This window comes from Pagrus major, chromosome 23, assembly GCF_040436345.1.
Source record: "Pagrus major chromosome 23, Pma_NU_1.0".
In the NCBI taxonomy this organism is placed as follows: Eukaryota; Metazoa; Chordata; class Actinopteri; order Spariformes; family Sparidae; genus Pagrus; species Pagrus major.
In genome coordinates this window covers 25,618,352-25,640,413 of record NC_133237.1, presented here as the reverse complement: position 1 = coordinate 25,640,413, position 22,062 = coordinate 25,618,352, and the positions used below count along the sequence as shown (strand labels likewise).

General features: G+C 42.1%; 1 protein-coding gene across 5 annotated transcripts in view; it reads right to left on the bottom strand.

Annotated features, from left to right (window-relative positions):
* The window catches only part of LOC141020240 (protein shisa-6-like), an 81,282-nt gene extending 64,946 nt beyond the window's left edge, over positions 1-16,336 (bottom strand). For 4 of the 5 annotated variants that reach the window (XM_073495333.1, XM_073495330.1, XM_073495334.1 and 1 more), the window contains exons 1-2: positions 15,777-16,333; positions 8,320-8,477 (exon numbers count right to left, since the gene is read on the bottom strand). In XM_073495333.1, coding sequence (XP_073351434.1) covers positions 8,320-8,477; positions 15,777-16,333 — 715 coding nt within the window. Of the gene's footprint in view, positions 1-8,319; positions 8,478-15,776 lie in introns of all 5 variants that reach the window. The other variant, XM_073495331.1, reaches the window with a different exon arrangement.
* Positions 16,337-22,062: the final 5,726 nt, after the last annotated feature.

Sequence of the window (22,062 nt, the reverse complement as noted above, 5' to 3'; positions counted from 1 at the left end):
GTGTTGCTTAAGGATGCCAGAGATGCAATCTGCAGGTTTCAGGGCATCAGCGTAACGTATGAGCCATTTATCAAACACCTTTTCTCTTTTCAGCACAGTCAGTGAAATATTAAATATAATTGGAAACGCTTTTGGCTCCTCAGAGGCAAATGGACCGGGGTTTGATACACTTGATCTTAGACTGAAGCCTCCGTCCTCGAGGATGCCAGCACACCTCAGGCAGGTACAGACGTTTTGGATTATCTCTCCTTAATGCAGTTTGTGTTAACTCCACTCCCAAACAGTGCTGTAATTGAAGAGTGCAGCCTGAGCACAAAGGAGCAAGACGAGGTGCCTGCTAGCACCATGACAACATTCAATTGTCCTGTCAATCACAGACGAGTCTTACAATGAAATTAAAGAATGTAGTATCGACAAAAAAAAGGAGGAAAACAACAAAAAAATCCAAAAACTGGAGAGTTTATCAAACCCCTTCCTTGTTTCTTTCTTATTCTCTGTTAGTCTACATTAACTCGTGAACAGCTAAATGCCTCTTTCTCCGAGGAGCCACTTCAAAGTCAATAACATCACTCAGACCTTTGGGCCTCGGGAAGCCGAGATCAAACAGCATTTCAAATTATCATAATGAGAAGAAACACCTGGGACCGGTTCGGCCCGGTCTTCATCACAACCGCAAGTTTGGCACTCGAGCTTCAGCAGCACAGCTCGTTTGTTTCTTATTAACAAACCCAGAGGATGACTACACACCGATTACTGACGCACTCTGACCATCTGGTAATTTGGGACCTTTAAAAGAAATCAGAATAATTCACACATTTCACAGAATCTAATGCTTTTTAAAAAGCACAGTCTTGTAAGCAAGTATGTATGTGATGTCTCTGAGGGTGATTCATAACCTCCGCATGCTCCAAGGACGGCACCGTGGAGCAGAAATCAGGTAGCCGGAGATGCTGACCGTGATATAAATTGCTCCCAGGTGGCTGCACAAACATATAGCCCCTTATTATCTCTGAGAATGGTCTTTAAAATTGCCTCATCTACACCGCATAATGAAACAAGGGCTAACCTTTCTTTTAAAATGGTTTTCATCAAGAATGAAGGACGAAGCGGTTTATTTTAGAGATAAAAAGTCGAATCTGGTGATGGAAAAAAAGCGAAAATCTAAAAAAGTAACATCTGAATTGGCCTTTTGGGAAAGTGAACAGTCATCAAATTAGTGACTCAATGTGCACATTTCTGCACTCCAGTCATGCAGGACAGGAGCTGATGTCAAAGAGAGTCACGTATTAACACAAAAGGTTTGACTGCTGCTGTTAACCAGGCCGGCTGTAGCTCAGGAGGTAGAGCGGGTCGTCTAGCAATCGGAAGGTCGCTGGTTTCGAATCCCCCAGCTGCGTGTCGAAGTGTCCTTGAGCAAGATACTGAACCCCAGATTGCTCCTGATGAGCAGCTGGCACCTTGCATGGCAGCCTCTGCCATCAGTGCGTGAATGGGTGAATGTGACAAGTGTTGTAAAGCTGGAAAACCGCTATAGCAATGCGAGTCCAGCTGTTTACTCAAGGTCTAATAGCTACTTTTCCAGGGCTTTCAACCACATTTGATGGTCTTCATGTGCAGACAGAATGGTTTGTATCCTGCTAGCTTAGCCATAAAGACTGAAAACAGGGGGAAAAAAGCCATCCTGGCTCTGTTCAATGGTAACAAAATCCACCTCCCAGCATTTGCCTGCTGATTTATTTGCTCCACACGGCCAACGTGTTGAACCAAGTATACAGACATTAGCTGTTTTTTGTAGGAATGTGTCTGTGAGTTTGCGCTCAGCTCGGCCTCTGACTCAACTGAGAACTAACCTTAAACTCCGGTTCTTTCTGTTCTCTCCCTACTTTTTCCTCTCGTTTTTGTATTTTCATGAAGTATCCATAAAGCCCAGAGATTCATTCAGGCAAGATTTGTGCCACGATGGGCAAAATAGATTGTCTAGTTATTCCATTGACTTTATATTGAATTGTGCCCCCTGTAATATTTGCTTCATATTCTGCCTGAAGCATCGTAAAGCACACCTACATACAGGTTATTTATTGAAACATGAAACTGACACATTGTGGGTTATGTGTGCGACAGTTTGTGGGATACAAGCAGTGACTTTCCTTCGTCTCCGCTGGTTGCCTGGCAACCTCACTGTAATGACAAGACTCCTAGACGTGAGTCAGTTAAACAGATGATAAAAGAGAAGAGAACCATGTTCATTAGTGAGCTGCAGTTATAGATTTTAAACACAACCTGGCTGGCTGCATCCCCCTTGTTTCTAGTCTTTAGGCTAAGCTAAGCTAACTGGCTTCTGTCTGTGGGTTCATAAAGCCCTTTCACACGTTTCTTCTGAAACAGTAGTAGGTCTTGAGGTGGGAAATTGGTGGTACAGATTTCCCTGAACATTGATCCCTGCTCCCATTCATACTTCAAATGTTCCTGAACATTTCAGGGATAGATACTGATCTTATCTTACCCTGACTTACCAGGAAGCAAATAAGTAAACTGTCAAACTATTCCTCGATTGCTACACAATAATATTTTAAAGTTACAATAAAGTTCTTCCAACTTTGTGGCAACAGTTTGTGTTTATCCTTCTACTTATTCGCTGGCCTGCACAGTGACCTCAACCGCATCCAACACCTCTGGGATGAACTGGAAGGCCAGCTGCGAGCCGGAGCTTACCTCCCCCTGAGCCAGCTCTTATCTCCCGACATCAGTGTTGGACCTCACTAATGCTGTTGTGGTTGAGAAAGAGAGCAAATCCCTGCAGTTGGGTCCAAAACACTATGGTGGAGAGTTTAAATTCTGTTGTGTAAAAATGTTGTGTTAATTCTCAATGTCAAAGACGTGATGGAGGGAATTTAACGGCTTTCAGCTGAATGAATAAACACACAGTCTCTAATTGTTCCTCTGCAGGCAGACTGAGACATCCAAACTCATTACCATCAGCAGCATGACGTCATCCTCTGAAAATATCACCCCAAAATTGCTCTCATACTGAACTTCTGCATGCTTTTAAAAAGACGAAATGAACCCGGCTGCTGTGAGTGTCCTACAGAGATGATTCCCCGTTCTTTTCTGCAATGTGTGGAAGACATTTGTCGCCTATTTTCGCAGCGCCGTGGAAACTTCCGAGCACGAAATGAGAGAAGAGAAGTGAACTCTGGGAAATTGAAGTGATAATGCTCACTGCAGGACAATTCTGGAGAGTGCTATCCTCGCCGCAGCATCACACGTGGGTATAATATCTCCTCCGGAAGATCGGGTGGGACGACTTCACATCATATACTGCTGATGTTTTCAGTTCAAATCCAGGAATCCACCACTGCTCCATATCATCAGCCTCTTTTTATTGTACGTTCTGGTAAAAAAATACCATAAAATTGCTCTCTTTTGGCTGAACTGTAATAATGATTTTACGGTCAGCTTTAATCACTCAGTGTATAAGAAGGAGCGATAAAAAAAGGATTAAAAAAGACGAAATGAGTCTATTTGATTCTCTTTTATGACTCTACATCAGCGTCCCAAACATATCTATTAAAATCTATCTTTATTCTCAGATCTGACCCAGGAGGTGGTTTTCAGGACGAAGAATGGCTGCAGCTGCTGGCTGACCCTCATAAGAGCCATCTTATGAACCTGAAGAGGATCATGTTCTCCTCCCAGCTACTTATCCTTGACCACAATGAGAAACATCATGAGGTCACAGAATGGTGTTTTTTACCACACAGGCAGACTGCAGCTCTCAAAAGAGGACTTGAGCATACAATATCGACACCAAATGTGTTTTTTTTTTTTTGCTTTTGAGTTAACCAGAAATTACACAAGTCTATCCCATTCCTCTCAAAAACGATGGATACGTTAAAATTTGTGCGTATCATATTGACATTCCTACAATATGTGTCACATCACATTTATATTACACGTATTATGAGCTGAGTTTCATGTCGGGGTGTGAAAGAAATGGTGGACCACAGAGACCACTGTTTAACGTGAAACTACTGGACATTTTTGCCATTGTGTGGTACTTGCTATCTTTTTTCGTTGTCCCTCTGGATTGATTGCAGTGGATTCAGATCACCTGTGTGCAGGGTCTGGAAACTCCTAATTAATGAGTGAGAGCAGCTTGGGGCATTCCCCTCATAGACAATCAGAGTGTGACGACGGGCCTTTTGTGAAGGCTTAAGAGAGGTGGGGAGAGTTGGGTTGTTCTCATTTTGAATCTGTCCTTGTACACTGCTCTGTTTAGGCCCTGTTGAGATTTCTTGCCATCCTTGTTCTTTCTAGTTGAGGGAAATTGTGAGCATTCAACAACAAAGTTGAGTAACCATCAACTCTGGTACCTACATCAGCGCCGTGCTTATTTATAAGAGTGTTGTTTGGCTTTTAATAGTCTGGTGCCTGCAGGTTTCTTTAGCTGTTTATATAATCTGCACTCCTTAATATCCAAGCCCCTTTATACACCTTCAGTTTATTCCCATTTGATTTCAGTCGGGACTTTAGATGTGGTTGAAAAAAGTATATTTTAGTTTCATTATCTGTTAAAGAGGCATTTGTGACCTGTTTGTTTATATCTGTATGTGTTTTGTAGGCAAACAGGCGAAAAGTGATTGAAGAAATGTAATGTTTCAACATACATTGGCATCATTTATTCTGGCGATTGGGTTTGTTATCTAATAATGTAGAAGAAGACGTTTCAACTGAACTTCCGTATAAACAGAGAAGTCATCTGCATATAATGAGAAAAACCTTTGTTGTAAACTGCTTTTCTTTTGTCATGAGTCGGTAGAATAAAATGTTTTCATTTCACGTTTCTGTGAACCAACGATGTTAAATTTGTAAATTTCTACGATATGTTTCATATCATCCTCAAATTACATGCGTATGGCCCGACTTTAATGTCCAGATGAGGAGTGGATGGTGGTGGCGGCGGCGTGCCATCTGCACGAGATGGCTGCCAAGCCTGAGACCACTTTTGGAGATGACATGAGACAAACATGAAACTGCTCCTTAACTTTTGAGCGAGATGTCAGGACAATATCAGCCATGTTTGTGGCGACAGAACCAGGTATTTTAACACAAAACATGATCCTTTCCTAAACCTAACCAAGTGGTTTTGTGCTTCAACCTAACCAGAGCATAAGCACAGCATTGTGACGACATAAAAGTGAAAACTGACCACAAAGTAAAATTGCATAAAAAAGCTAAATTTCAGCATTGCCGACATTTATTCTTGTGATTGGGTTGTTCCTAACCTCAGCCTGTAACTAATTATAAACTTTACCCAAAAACCAAGTTTTAATCCTTTTAAAATGCAAGCTGGGAAATTTCAGTCACATTATAAATATGAATATAATGAGCTTTGACCATTTCTACACTAGCACAAGAACAGAGTCTTTTATCCTTTTTGTTAAATTCACATCACTGTTGTCATAAAATGACAAAAACTGAGTCACGTCTCCCCTGGAGTGCCTCCATCCCTGCTTGGACTCCCTCCACCCTCCTCTCTGAAGGCTTCTCCGCTCAGAAGCACTCACCCTGGCCATGTGACGTCCCGGTACTGTTCACCCAGCAAACAATAGGAGGCTGATATGACACAGGTTGGACAATTAGGACATCTTTTCCGTGGGCGTTTATCATATAATGAACAAAATGACAATGTGTGGCTTTGTGAATCACACAGACGGGTAATCTTTGCTCTGTGTTTGCACTTCGAAACAGAGGCTCTGTAGCCGCCAGCGTGTAGTCATGATAAAATATGAGTGCACAATTAGCACGAGGGCAAACCTTTATTAGCTCTGACTGTTACATTTTTCAAACTGTCTTCTTTTAAAGGTGGTATTTACACATCTAAAAGGCCATGTTTGAATAAGAAGCACTGGCAACTGTTGTCATAGCAGACCATTTTTTCTGCTGCTGATACAAATACAGCAAAGACATGAGCTTGATGAAGGTTATAAGGTATTGTTATAGATTTAGTTTTGATTATAATGTACTACTTTCCAAGAAACTGGCTGTTAATTGAGTTGTCCAGTATGGCGATATTGTCTTCCTTGTGTTTTTTTATTCAGATGAAGTTGAAACTGCATTAGTTGGGGGCTCAGTGCCAGGGTAACACTCTGGACAGCCTTGGGGCACAAATGATCTGTGGCCTCCCACCGACGCTCTAATTTCTTCCACTGGTGATCACAATAAATTCTGGCCAAACAGTGTTTCAGTGGTGCATGCAAACAAGTCTGCAATAAATTAAACTACCCCACAGTGAACCTGGAGCATTTGGATCTCATGAAGGTTTAATGATTTGGGACAGTTGCCCATTTTGCCCGGTGGATAATCAAGTCTTAGTGGCGCTACTTCTTGTCTGTTCAGCCCTGCTGGCTTCAACTTCTCCAGTTAGCTTCTCTACTAGTCCTTCTTTTACTTATTCCAAACAAACTTTGTTTTAAAGGGGCTCCGCTGTATGTAAAGTTATCACTTTTTCTTATTGGTCACTTGTGACCGGATTGTAACTAGTGTGAACGGTGAGACCTTCCCCTCTCTCTCGGCTGGAGAGCCTGTGGACGATGTGTTTAAGTTGTTTAATGCTGCTGGACTTTGGATTACACTTTGACAACTGTCAACATCAACTATGTGTTACTAATAAAGAATAAAGGGTCAGATAATGTATATAAAAGTGCAGCCCAGTTTTTTTCTTTAAGGAGCTGTGGACACATTTCCATCTTTGTTTGTTGCGAACAAAACCTGCAAGTTTTCAAGGGAAGTCGTATCATCTCCATACGTGAGCGAGGCGACTAAAACGAGTATTTTAAGCTAACTGAAGATGCTTTCCTGACCCTAACAAAGTGTTTTTTGTGCAGAGCATAAGCATTGTGACAAAAGAGAAATAAAAAATTCAACCTAAAAAAATGGAAAGCTGCATCTTAAAGATGATGATGATGCTTTAAATACAGCAGCAGATGTACGACAAAGTCAAAATAATTCAGGACCATCTGTTGGCGAACACACGTCGAACTTATCTTCTCCTCCTAAAGACTGAACTCCTGAACAATCGTTCTGCTGCGGAGAAGCAGCTCAGAACGGTCTGTATCAGCTCTGCTCTGACACATTCCCTCCATGTTGGGTGGTGGCAGCGGTGATGGAGAAAGAGGGGTGGAGGCAGGGTGACACCAGAGTGAAACATAACACTGTTGAATCTGGGACACCATACTAGGGCACTTAGCAAACGAGCTGATCCCTGGAGCAGGGATCTGGAGACCGAGCGGATAAAAGTAGGAGGGAACAGCATTGCACGACAGAATTATCTCTGGACAAAAAAGCACGCGTCTCCCGCAGAAGATGATAATTTGCATCTCAATTTTGAGCCCAATGCTGAGTAGGCTTATGGGACTGCAGCATTGCATTTAATTCGCTATATATTTCCTTATATGTTCTCTTGGAGAGGAGAAGCTTAAGATTCACAGCCCGTCCATCTCTTTCAGTGGATGTCAATCAAAGGAAGTGGCAGATTTAGGAAAGCAGAAAGTTTTTCTATACAACACTTAAGCTTAACACCATCGTAGTAATGTAAAGTTGGATTTTTTTTTAAATGGACATGCAGAGAAAGCTTCACATAAGACAGTTATTTGGTTTTCAAACATGCTCTTTCTCCAGAGCAGGTTAGACTAAAATGTTACATACAAAATGTATCACATCAAGTTCACGTAACATGTATATGAACTGACTTTCATATCAGGAGGTGGAGAGGATTGTGGTGGAGTTGTAGGAAGGCTGGCAAGCCAGTGACCCTTGTTCAAGACTGTTTCAATATTTGTAAGAGAGCAACTGGAAATTTGAGGATTCCTCGGGACAATGTTCAGCTGTGTTTGTGGCGACAAAACTAAGTGTTGGGTTAAAGCAGACCCTTTCACAATGTTAAAGTTATTGGTGTGTTGCAACGATGTTTTAGAAACAACACCAACATGGCAATACCAGATCATGAGTGGTGGGCCACACACAGGACCTTCACAGGGTTTGTGTCCCATGTGAAACCAAACATCAACTGTCTTTTCCAAAACCTTACCAAGTGATTTTTGTGCCTAAACCTAACCAGACTATAAGCACGGTGTTGTCACTACATACAATTGAAAATTAAGACTAAACAAATGTAAAGGTGCACCATAAAGAAATGTAAAGTTTAACATATCCATCATTTGTGCAGTAGCAACCCAATTCGCAGAGTAAGCATGTGCAACAAAACATTTCTGCATTCAGAGCTGTTAATCTGTATAAAAGCAGAGCTGGGTCTCTTACCGTGGTTTGATGTCTTGCCGTGAACAGGTGTGTAATGATTCTTGGAGGTTCTGACCGGCGTCTCGTCTTTGGGCGACCCATCAATCGCTGCGATGTTTTCATGTTCGTACTGAGATATTGGAACCGGTCCTTGTTGCCTCAGAATGTCTGCCAGGGCTCTGAAAAGTGAAAAAAAAAATGCTGAAACTGAAATGTTTTCCAATTACCAACCTTTTTTCTTTTTTTTCTCTCCTTGCTATTCAACCCCTAAAGGTCTTCCTAATTTATTTAGCTCCAATTTGAATCATAGAGGTTTGAAGCGAGGAAGAGAGGAAATCCTAATTACACCCACAGTCACGAGGGAGTTAGGGAGTTTCAATAGCCTGGTACACAAGGTACAGACAAGTCCTATTATGTGTGCTGGACGCAAGCTGAAAGCCCATTTATTGAGAGTTAAGTCGGTGTCTCCTCTTCAGCCTCAAAATAAAAGCAGTAGTTCACCAATACCAACTTTTAGAGGCACAGTGACACTCGACTGCGACGGACCACCAGCGCTGCGTCTTCTTAAAGGAAATGAGAGGCCAATTTAACTGTGTCAATGTCAACCTAAAGGAACCACACAGTCCACTTTTCCAGAACTCTGTGACTTTGGGAGATACAGTATATATTAATAGCATTTCCCTTCCAGGATGAGCACACTTTAGCCGTTTTCTTTTTCGCAGACGGAGGCGACCTGATTTTTTTTGCATTGTCCCAGTTGGCGGATATGTCGTGTGCAGCAGGGATCTACAGCAGTTTTGCAGGGACAGGCCCGACTTTTAACATATGTTTTCTAAGATGGAACAACATCTGGTCCAAGAAATGAAATCACAGAAGCAAGAAGAACTTCTAATTGACATCAAGTCACATGAGGATTAGTCAGAAATGCTGTTACTGTTTATACTCCGAATAGAGCCTGATTAATACTGAATTTTGGGGATGACACTAATAATATTTGAGAGTTTAAAGGTCCAATTTGTAAGAATTCCCAACCCGTCAACTACTGACACTTTGGATGAGTTGGGAATGAGACTTTGCAACACACTATATACAGTATATCCTACAACCTTTTGACAAGGATTGCTAAACTGTGAAGATAAATACTGATAAGTATGACAACTTTATAAAATTTTATAAAAAGCTTTACAAAGGACAGTAAAAAAGAAAAAGAAACTTTTAAAAAATGAAATAAAACACTTGTATAGAAGATTAATGTTGACTCTAGATGAAAATATATCAAATCAAACATATGAAATATTGACAAAAGCTGTTTTATAAGACGTAAGTTTGATATCTTTGAGTGTACATATAGGTGTTGACTGAAGGCTTGGTCACCCTTTGTCTTGAACCGAGACCTAAAAATAAGCAGCAGAGCTCCATTCATAGACCCAAGGTGACACACTGGCACATAAGGAGTCAACAAATCTGTGAAATGTTCTGACACAAAATCATTTATTTCCTTTTAGTATCTGATGTAAAGATTTTAAAATTAATGCAGAACCAAAGATATATACAGGAAAGTGTTTAGAAGTGAAAACAACAGTGGGCTGAGGACGGATCCCTGGGGAATGCCACAACTAAACTTATGTACAGTAGCGTTACCCTTCTCACACGTAAGTTGGTTGTATTCCATATTTTGCTTAGTGTCAACAAATCCCATGAAAATGTCGGAATGTGGGAGCGACATGGATGATGTTTTTGCATTTTAGTGCCCAGAGCATTTAAACAAAACGTTGACGACTGTTTCCAGTATTTGAGTGACATGGAAGCGCTAAAGAAACGAAACAATGACTAATGCAACACATGACTTTGGCATGTTTCTTAACATCAACGTAATGTTTACTTTCATCCGCCATGTTTCAGCGTCATGTGACGTCAACTCATGTGCCAACTTTTTTTTCAGGTTTCCTAGATGTTGTTCTGAGTTGAAGGCATTCATGTGAATTTTCCTTTTCCAATAAATCCGACAGCACCTGAACGCACCGTTAACACTGAATGCAAAGATGGTGTCAAATCAGTCCAATGAGAACTGCTCGCATGGCGCATATGCTTCAAAAAGTTTACTTCCTGGTTATGCGGCCCACAGACTACATTTTGATGATGTCATAGGTTTTTAAATCACTAAATCAAGGAAAGTTGTACAAATATAAAACCTCCATAGATCAAAAAATTAATAATAAAGAGTCATTTTACCTTTCTTGCAATTCGAGGCGTCCTGTCAATTTAACAGACGTCTCTTTTATAATGGTGCTCTACAGGGAAAAAGGTTTTTGGTCCTCAGGGGGAATGTTTCACTGTAACTGGGCAAAATTGGAAGCAAACCTGAGAAGCAACACGATGCATCCAGGTCTTAATGGTGGATCAGTACTTTGGCCTGAGGGCAGCAGACGAGGTAGATAAAGTATTGTGAGACATTATTGGGTTTTGTTGTTTTCATCGGACATTATTGAAAGAAACAAAAGCACAGAACATCAGCCTTCACCTTTTAAGACAGTCAACTTTCTAGAATCTAGATGGTGTAGGAGACAAACAATCAATCTAATCAACAAAACAAGACTCTGATGGTCTTTATAGTCCAACACATATAAAAATCTGCTCTAAATCCTAACTGCAGACTTCTTGTACAAACTTTGCCCTTTTCTGTCCATTTTCCATTGAACTTTGTCTGTCTGCTTCTATTTCTGCCCGTCCACAGTTTGCCTTTCGGCTCCTGCAATCGGAGAACCAAGCATTATTCTCACCACCTTGCCGGCATAAATTGCATCTTGGGTTTGCTCTGCAAGAAGGTGATCAATACATCCTGTTCAAATCACTGGCTTCAGCTCTCACTCGGCATTTTCTTGTGTTTCGGTGAAGGTCACGGACCAAACAGCAAAGGTCTGCCAGCGGCTCAGTATTCTGCTCACAGTCCTCCCCTCGGTCGCAGAGGTAGGAGTCTAAATGACATTCGAGAAGCACCGGAAATTAACAAGAGAAGCTCCCACTTTTTAGGAGCGGGGCCCTTGCCAAATATAAAGCTAATCCCATGTTCCACTACTTCTTTCTTGGTCACGGCTGTCAGCGTGAATGTGTGCTGCCAGCCTCTGAGGTCTATTCCAGCAGACATCATTACGACAGCTCTGTGTGCCAAACGGTCGGTGAAAAAATAAACAAATCATAAAAAAGAAAAAAAGAGACTATTGAGCACCCAGGAAGCCATGTCGGCTCTCTATAAACTCTCACGGCCACCGCTCGTATTGAAGTGGCGCCATTTGCGTTGATCCATTTGAAAGTACGCCCAGTGGCGACAACAGAAGTGCGATGTACGAAGACATAAACTTCACCATCTCTTCATTTCTCAGAGCAGAGATGGAAAAAAGTGCTGCATCAGGAGTTTTGTTGTTCCTTTTGTGTTTTGAAATAAAAAAAAAAACTCATGAGTCCATATGGATATTAAAAGCTGACTGTGCCAACTTTTCTGAAAAGACACTTACGGCGATCGCTGGAGCTTAAATTTAATCTACAACTGATCTACTGAAAGAGCTCCTTTGTGTTGTCGTCAGGGCTCCAATTTGGATTGTTTTGTTTTTCTTTTATCAGGAACGTGTCACCGTGTTTGGCTGAGCGAGGAAGCTGAGTAATCTCCCTTGACATTTTCCAAAGCAGCAGGCACCAAAGTTTAATGACCGAGGCAACAATGCTCAATTATATTCATGTCTTTTTTAAATCAGTACCTCCTCTGCTCCGTCCAAAATGCACTCTTAATGGCAGGTGACTCAGGTGATTCTTGTGTAAGAGCAGTGACTAAGAGGCGATGATTGTGGGTGGAAAACATGCAATTTTATTTGGTCGTCACCCCAATTAAAAGTCCATTTATCCTAATTTTTTTGCATCCTCAATGCCTGCGTCAGTTGGGATGAAGAGTACGGATAGTTGAGATACTTATACCACTCTGAGACGAGCACATTCAATTTCAGGTTTCCTCTTCAGCTGACCTGCATGTGTTTGAACTTTGGGACGAGTGGACAGATGAAGATATGCATCAAACCATTGAGACACCCTAAAAATGTTTAAATCCTTCATAGATGTAAATCAATCCGAGATCGTTTCTTGCTTTAGGCTTTTCAACACGATACACCAAACTTTCCTTTATGCCTGGAGTGTTACAGGTGGGGCTGCAGCTAATTATTGATTAATCATTCGCTCTACAAACTCTTAAAAACAGATTCCCATAGACGAAGCTGACACCTTTTTTTAAATTGCTTGCCTTGGGTCCAAAAAACTCAAAGATATTCAGTTCAGTATTATGAAAGATGAGAAAAAGCATCAAATCCTCATATTTTAGAAGTAAAACCACCTTATTTTTGACATTTTGGTTAAAAAAATACAATAAGTAGTTCAAAAAATATTTCAATAAGTTAAATTATCTGTCAGTCAGCTCTGGTTACAGGATCCGTCGTCCTCTTAAAGAGCCTGAGGGACTTATCTTCTCAATTAGCTTCTCCCTGGGAGCAAGGAGTCCGACATGAACGCAAAATGATCCGTCAACATTCAAGCAGTTTGTCACATGACGGATTTACTGTACTTCTGGGATGAAGTGGGCGGGGCCTAGCTGGGAAAAGGTGATGTCATATCTTACCTCACAATACACTAACCTTCACTTTATGCATGGAGTGTTACGAGGGGCTGCAACTAACCATCATTTTTACTATCGATTTAATCATTTGCTCTCGAAACTCGTAAAATTGTGAAAATGCCAAAAGCTGACTTCTTTCAATCGCTCGCTTTGTGTCGTAAAACTCAAAGAAGTTCAGTTGAGTATCATGAAAAATGATGAGAAGCATCAAATCCTCAAAATTTTAGAAGTACAACCACCAAATGTTTGATATTTTGGATGAAAAATGACCATCATCAAAAAAGTTAAAAGCAGGATTCGTCGTCCTTAAACGACCCAGAAAAACGTATTGACTCAATCAGCTGAGCTGCCAACGTTCAAACTGTTTGTCACATGTCTCGTGGGCGGGGCTCCGTCTGAAAAAGGTGATGTCACATACTTCTGCATCAGCATCATTTGAATCCAAGTCTTTTTTAACAGTTAGGGGGGTTGTTGGCTAATGTGGCAGAGCTCCTGTCAATCACAGCTGATCAAACCTCAGACATTTATCAATGTTTTGAAAAGAGTTTACTGGGTAATTTTTTTTAATAAATACAAATTTCTGCCACTAGAGGTCTCTCAATTCAAGTCAGGTCAATTTTTATTTAAGGAACTTAAGGAAGAAGGACGTCACCGAATCTCACTTTCGGGCCAGACTGCGGTGCTGGTTGTATTGAAGTCTATGGGAGATTCATGGAGAAACACACTTCAACCCATTTGATCTACGTCGCCTGACTTCTGATGAAGAAATGCCTCCAGAAAATGAAACATCACACTTCAGAGAGGAGGTTAACGTCTGATTTTGCCCTCAAGTGATCAAACGAGGCAGGTCTGACTGATTTCCGCTGATGAGACTGCAATTACACTGTGAGCAGCAGCGTGAACAGGAGCCTTTCTTACACAAATGTGAGGAAAGGAACAACGTGTAGATAAAAAAATCAGATGTTAATCTACTCTCTGAAGTGTGTTCTTTCATTTCCTGGATGCGTTTCTTCATCAGAAGTCAAACGACGTAGATCTGTTGGGTTTTAGTGTTTCTCCACGCATCTCCCATAGACTTCAATACAGCCGTCACCACAGTCTGGCACCAAGGCGAGATTCGGTGACGTAATGACCCCACCTTCTTTAATAAGTTCCTCGGTCAAAACAAGGGAAACTAAATAGTCACGCCGCCTTCCAGACAACTCGGAAATCAAAACTTTCACCTCCTACGAGCAAAAGTTCAATCGAATGCCACGTCATGAGCCCCGACTTCATGAGGGAGCAGTTGTCTGACGTCACAACAGTGGCAGCACCCAGGGAGAGGAGGTAGGATGTATCGCAGACGGTTGTGAATGCTTAATGGCGTCTGTTACCTCGTGTGCGATTCCCCTCCTCTGTCTCGTTTGTATATTCACACATGCTGCACTGCTGAGGCTTCACTCGTGTGTACACTTGTCATTTTGTCACCGTCAGACACGTTTTTTGTTCACGTTCGACATCGTGCACTAGAAAATTCGGACCTCTGACGTCATGAAGTAGCGTGAGATCATGGGAGTTGTTGTCTTCACTGTTACACAACCACCAGCAATGTCTGACGTCACTCAGGCAGTGAAGCACCTTCACCGACTTCCTTCCTCACCCTCTGACGTATCATCTGACGTTTCCTCAGAGGTTTTAGCGACAGGCGACCAAATGAAACCGTTACCTTGAATGAAATTACGGATTTCTTTGGATTTGGTACACAAGGCAGGAAAATATGTGAAAAGGTCTCGTCGTATTTTGACATTTTAATGCAGAAATGTTCAGATTATATCTTTAACTTTTGATTGTCGAGAATATTTAATGTTCTTGAGACGAATTTAAGATCTGAAACTAAGTTTTTCGAAGCTCTCTGGATGCATTTAAACACACTTACACTTAAAATGCTAAGTTATGGCCATAATTTGTCGATTTGAGTTGTTTTGAATCTATTGAGTCTCTCTGGGAGGTTTTGTTTCAGGACACATGTGCAGATAACAGCCGCTCGCTGGAAGAAACTATCTAAACAATGAATAGAAATCATTTCCAACATTAAGAAATCATTTGGTGTGGTGGTGATCAGGATCCCTGTGCAGCAATTTGTTCGGCTGCTGGCTGAAATGGCCATAGGACATCTTTTCTTCTATGTTTGCTTTCACGCTCATCAAGCAATTCTCTGACCGCTATGGGTGCCTGGAGGATTCAAACATATTGTCACTGTAGCAGGGACCACTCCCATCACGGTGAACGTGCTCACGGATAATGGCTTTCAGTGGCATTTACTTCATCGCCCCCTGAGGCTGCACGGACACAAAATACCACGGCCTCCCCCTCCTGGGATCGACTGGGATGGGATGTGTACCATAGAAAGGTATACAATGGTGACATTTTTTGACAGGGGGGCTCTGGGGAGGAGAGTAATGGCACGTGTTAAAGGGCAGGAGCTTGATTGAACCCGTGATATCGACGCTGTGAGTTATGTAGGCTGCAGATGTTCACTTAAAGGGAAATGTCAGTCATGTTTTTACAGTTTTACGCAGATGGGCACCAAACAGAAGATACATGCAGTGTTGTGTGACAGTGTGAAGTCGTTTTTAATGCAGTTTTCAGCAGAGGAAGATGAATTTAACACGTTTTCTTACTAAAACGATCAAACAGTAACGCAGTGAGCGCACTGGAAACACATCTCCAGGAACACATTGGTGCGTTAAGCTCCAAATCCTGCGCAAAAACCACATCCTGTGCACATTTTATGTTTTTTTTTCACAGCTCATCATCTATGAAATGTTGTAAGAAAAGATCTCACCTGTGTACATTCATCTCCTGAGGCGGCTTGGTGGCTTTATCATAGGCAACTTTAGCAGAAATCCCAATGGCGATGATGAGCGCAACGACCCCGCAGCTGATGTACACCGTGGTGTTGGTCTGGTCCAGCTCCGGGTCGTACGTGTCACCTGTTGGCGCCGGTGACGGGGGCTGGGTTTTGATCCAGTCCGGTGTGTTGTAGTTGGTGCAGGTCTTCTGCTCCAGCCGCTTCCCCCGGTCCGCGCAGCAGAAGCGCAGGAAGCAGCTGCCGCAGCAGAAGCGGTGGTCGGTGTTGTTGCAGGAGAACTCTTTGTCGTACTGGCCGCTCACGTCGTAGTAGCCCAGGCAGGTGTCGTGCTGCACCGTGGGCGCCTGGACCTGCGTGATCCTCCCCGGGACGACCGCGGCCAGCGGGACCGCAGTGGTGCTGCCGTTGACCTCCTTCACCTTTGAGGTCCTCCTCGGCGGGTTTTTGCTCTTTTTATTGGCGGTGGCGGCGCACAGGACATTCAGCGGGTCTAAGTAAATCAAAAGAAGCAGAAGGTGCTGTATCCCCATCATTTGAGGACGCGCTGGTGTTTGTTCTTCGGCCTCCACTCTTCTTCTGACGGATCTGCCTCTCGGAGTGTCACTCTTCTTACCGACTGGAGCGTCTGACGGCTTTCTCCATCGCAGCTACTCCTTCGTGTGCCAAGCGTTCACTGACGGACTTTGACTGCTCATCACACACACAAGGAGGCATCTTCTGACTTTGTCACCCAGTGCAGAGCCGGTTCTTCTCGGAAAAAGTTTCGCTTTGGGCAAATTTCCTCTCTTTGATTTCTGGTGCAGAGACGCGTAAAGAGCCGATGTCCTCCTGGGAAATCTGTCTTCTCTTTGCCGGGAGCTGTTGATCTTGAAGCTCGTAGTTAAGACTGTGGAGAATGTAAAGAGGGATTTAATCGATGAATTAGGATTAAATATCAGTGAGAAACTTGACTAATTAGAGAAAGAAGAGTTTGATAACTGCGGTTTGAGCGCGTTCAGCACCGCGGACAGCGCCCGAGTTCCCATTTGGGTGTTTTGCGCGCTTCAGCACCAAAAAGTGAAAGAGATTCGACATTTTTTCTGTTTTAATTTCACTTTAAACATAAAACCGAGCTGTTCAACTGGAAAATACATACAATCTGTGTTCCTGAGTTGCACAGAAATCCAAAAATAAAACCAAAAATCGCCTCTTTTGCCTCGATTTTACGCACGAACTTTCTTCCATCCGGAGCTTTAACTTCGCCGGTTTTTTTCCCAATAAGAGATAAAAACTGAAGACTTGGTTTGATTTTAAAAAAAAGAGGGAGAAGACGGTGAGGACTTACCGGGGGAGCGGTGGCCGGTAACGGGCTCGTCTCAGCCTCTGCCACTGAATCAAAGAGCCTCAGCAAGACAAGAGCCAAGACCTCTCTCTCCTCTCCGGCCCGCCTCCCTCCCTCTCTCTCCTCTCTCTCTCTCTCTCTCTCCTCTCACCCCTCCACCCACGTCACTGATTCAGGTACCTCAGTTAATTATCAATCGGCATCTCTTCTTCTTCTTCTTCTTCTCCCCCCTCCACCACCACTCACTCTCTGCTTCGGTCATATACCTCCAGGCTTCACTCGATAACTCGCGGAGGTGGAGAGAGAAGAAAAAAAAGATAAGTGTGTTAGAGATTGTGTGTAAGAGGCGAGGCGCTGCTGTTGGTGTACATTCACGCATCAGCGCGCACACAAGCTGCATCCACTCACAAGTCACCAATCAGTGTCCGCGGTGTGCGTGTGTGTGTGTGTGTGTGTGTGTGTGTGTGTGTGTGTCTGAAATGTGAAAACATGCCTGAGCTGGTTGACTTTAGAAATCAAATGGCAGAGCAGAGAGGAGGAGGAGGAGGAAGGATTCAGTTGCTGTTTGACACAAAGTGGGAAATTTCTGTTCTGACTTTCAAAGTAAAATCACTTATTATTGGATGGATGTGTGTAAAGGGATATATGTGGGGGAAAGGTTGTGATTTAAAGCACAACAATGACAGATCTTCAGAAGAAATCTGCTTTTTGTCTGAAATCTGACAGATGAACGCTGACTTCTGGCTTTTATTCTGAAAATTTTCCTAATGAATCTATAGATATTCACATTCAGGGTCCTGATAAAAGATGGGACACTCTATAGAATAAATTACATATAAAAGCACATGAAACAATCTTGGTTCAAAAGAGACCAACCGAAGATGTTTTCCTTTTTCACAGACAGAAAACTCACTAATCTCTTCAGTTTATGACCTCAGAAACTTCTACAAATACCAACTTCTCCCCCAGAATTATGACTTTATTCTGAAAATGATGACTTAAATGTCACTTTTGAGTTTTTTAGATTTTCTGTCTCACAAAATTGTTTTTTTTCACAGAATCACGAGTTTAATCTGACTTTGATCTGAGCTTTTAGTCTGAAATGGGACTTTAAACTCACAATAAAATTGGAAAAAGAATGAAACACCGTTACCTTGAATGAAATTACGGTTTACACGACACAAAAAAACATATTTTTGAGTGACTTGTTGTTCTCACTGTTACACAACCACCATTGCTGATGAAAAGCACCTTCGCTGACGTCCTTCCTCACTCTCTGACGTATCATCTGATGTTTCCTTGGAGGTCTTAACGACAGGCGACCGAATGAAACGCACCATTATCTTGAATGAAATTACGGATTTCTTTGGATTTTGTACACAAGGCAGGAAAATATATGAAAAGGTCTCGCTGTTTTTCACATTTACACACAGAAATGTACAGATTATATCTTTAACTTTTGATTGTTGTGAATATTTAACCTTCCCAAGACCAATTTAAGATCTGAGACTAAGTTTTGCGAAGCTCTCTGGATGCATTTAAACACACTTACACTTCAAACCACTCAGATCATTTTCCTCCAGACCAGCAGCCTTTAAAATGCCAAGTTATGAACAGTTAGCCTAAAAGTTGTTTCTCAGAATCACGACTTTAATCTGACTTTTGATCTGAGATTCATAACTTTTAGCCTGAAATGTGACTTCAAACTCACAATTAAGTTTTTTTTCTTTAACCTATCATCATGAAGTCTGTCTGCCACCGTGCGTTAAGTCTCCAGAGGAAATGTCACCATTTCTATCTGCTTCCATGTCTCGATTATACGACTACATTCATGAATAAACTCAGGTTTGTCCTTTATGTTGGTAGTTGTCACTCGGGTTGTATTTTCAACCCGATCGCCACTTGATTGACATTTTCTTGAATCCACTTTACTCTCAGAATCCAGAATTTTATCAAAATCCAGAATTTTTACTTTACTTTTTACTTTTTACTACGTCATCTTGTTTTATCCAACATCAACATCACCGTGTGTGAGTCTGTGTGCGTATCATCGAGGCAAAATGTGGTTTTGTAGCGGGAACAAACACAGAAACAGCTCTGAGTATTTTGTCAGGTGTTTATTTGTCACAATCGTGCAACATGCAGACATGAAACTTAAAGATGGGCATGGTCCGACCCATGAATGTTGAGGACTCGAGGGTCAGAACGTCAGTATGGATGGTCTCTAGTTTTATTTGTACCTACATTAAGTTAATTTCAACAGTCCGTCTCCACAAAGGCACCACAAGGAGAAAAATTGCTGGTGGAAAATGTTTTTAATGGTATTCACCCCTCTGGTAAAGTCCGGTTGTGCCAGATGGTGAAAACGAGCACATTAAAAAACATCGCAGACAGGTGAAAGGAAATCAAATCAAAATTGACTTTCAAATACTTTGCTGTCATTGGCTGAACTACGCTGTCCTCATTCACTCAGTTATTACCTGGCGTGTCAAAGCTCATCCATCTGGTGCGCCGACTAAAAAAACCACTGCTGGGATTTATTTGTCTTAGCCGGCCTGAGTGCTATTTGATCAAGGTGAATGCTGTTTGACCAAGGTCTGCTGTTATTACCTTTACAGCACAGAGGGCCCGTGTGGCCCCCGGTGGACCCAGGTGATTATATTCACCGGAGCCCTCTGCAACATTTAACTACACTGGAGTTATTACACCGACACTAAACAGCCACAAACCAGCAGCCTTTAACAAAGTCGTCTTTATCGCTCGGCACGACTTGTTGGACTCTTTTTTAGTACAAGTACAACATGAGACGCTGTTTATCCCACGTGTTTTATGTTTTTATCAGATCAGCAAAGCGAATTCAAAATGTTCCTTCAAAGTTACATCATCAAAGCTTCAGAGGTGGAAAAAGTCCACACTGTGTCTCCTCCAGTAGAAGTTCAGATACTTGTGTGAAGAAAAAAAAGACTGGTAAAAGTAGAAGTACTGATTCAACTTCAGGCTCTGAAATGTACTCAGAGTATCAGAGTAAAACGTCTCCCTCTGAAGGACATTTGTAGTCAAAGCTAACCACAAACAAGACATTTATCTTTTTAGCTTTTTCTTTCTTTCGCCTGTACGAATCTCTGATTATTGTAACAATAAGACAAAGTGGACAATCTGTCTTTTCTTGCTACAGGTCATGAAGACATCGTTTTCTCAAAGAAGGACTGTCCTAGTATCTCTTTATCGACAGTATATATTAGTCCAGCTGATGTATCAGTAGTATTAAACTGTAGAAAGATTATCGATCATTAAAACACAGGATAACACAAGTATGTGCACCACACTGATATGACTTTATATTAACCGTCACTAATAAACGGTGCATTCAGAGTTAAAGGTGCAATATGTAAGAAAAGAGCACCTAGTTAGCTAAGTTAGCCATGTAGATAGCACTCCTATTAGCTTGGAGCACCTCAGGGGGTAAAAAGTGGCTAGCTGGTTAGCATGCTAACTTCAGAAGATGTCTGACATTATCAAAACTGTTATTTTCTACATTGTGCTGATGATTTTAGTTATTTTTTTTTAATGGTTTAAACTAAAAATCTTACATATTTCACCTTTTTTAATTAAACTTTTCCTGTCAACAAACAATTAAATGCTTTATGAGACATTTATCATGCCGTTGTAAAGTCACAACTGATGTTTAAGAACAGTTAACTAAATGCTTCAACTACTAACTAAAGTTTAATTAACGACGTATTTACCATCAATTAATGATGGTTAATCTAAAGACCCTGATTCCTGGTTTCCCTTCTGGACCTCAGCTGTACTTTTCTCTCAGACTGCTAACTTCACAGCCCAGGCAGAAGAGGAAGTGGACCTTTAATTGTCCAGCCACACTTTACACCAGTCGTTTGATCTACTCGTGCAGGCCCGTAGAAATAAAGTGAGATCAGCTCGGCGGCGCTCCCTGACAGCGCCGTACAGATAATATGACAAGGAGAAGAGAGAAAAAAAGGGCACGGAGCTTTTGATGAATGTCTTTCCACACTGGATGCTCCGGAAGTCAGCATTTGCAAATTGGCCCCTCCATTCCTCTGTCAGTCAAAATGGCACATCAGATGGCATGTTGAGCACAAAAGGGAAGAGGAATTGTCCATTAGTGTTAAACAGCTCCGAGTGCACATAAGCTGGCCTCAGCAGAAAAGCGCTGACAGGTAACGGCGGGGTCGACATTGGCTGAAGAATAATGAGACCATATTTCCAACAGAAGAATGAAATAATGAATGACACCAGAGAAGATCTGGAGCTTCGGCTTTCCAACAGCCAACAGCACAAAAACAATCACGCAGGAGAAAGTAACACGGCTCTCTGCAGCGCTGCGGGGCGGCTCGTGAAAGCTCTTTGCCTTGTAATTGTCACGTTGATTAGTATCACGAATATTTGCCCCACATTCTCTCTCTAGTATCTAGTTGGTCTATATTTTGTCATTCAATCAGGGAGTCTATGTGGGTCTTGATTTGGTTTAGCTCAGAGCACCAACCAAAATGTCTGCCCCAGTTCTGGTGCAGAGGGGAATTGCTCTCCTCTGACACCGGCCCTGTTCAAGGGTCCGCTCCGTCGCCTTTGTTAATGAGCCAGGCAGCCTCAACATGTTTCAAAAAGCTCAACACTCGATGCAAAGTGAATCCTAACACCATTCTGGTGTGACTGAGCATCACTAAAGAGGCCACGCGGCTCGTTTTCCCGTTGACCTTGTAGGCGTCTGATCCTCCATACTGTGCCTCTCGACTTTAAGTGCTCCCATAATCATCTTTACTTTGCATCGAGCACATGAACCTGCAGAGAGACACCAGTATGACGTTATGAGCATATATATTTATATGTTGCCTTCAGAACTGAGCGAAGATAAGAAGGCCAAAACTGTTTATTATTAAATAAATATAAGGTGGCCCT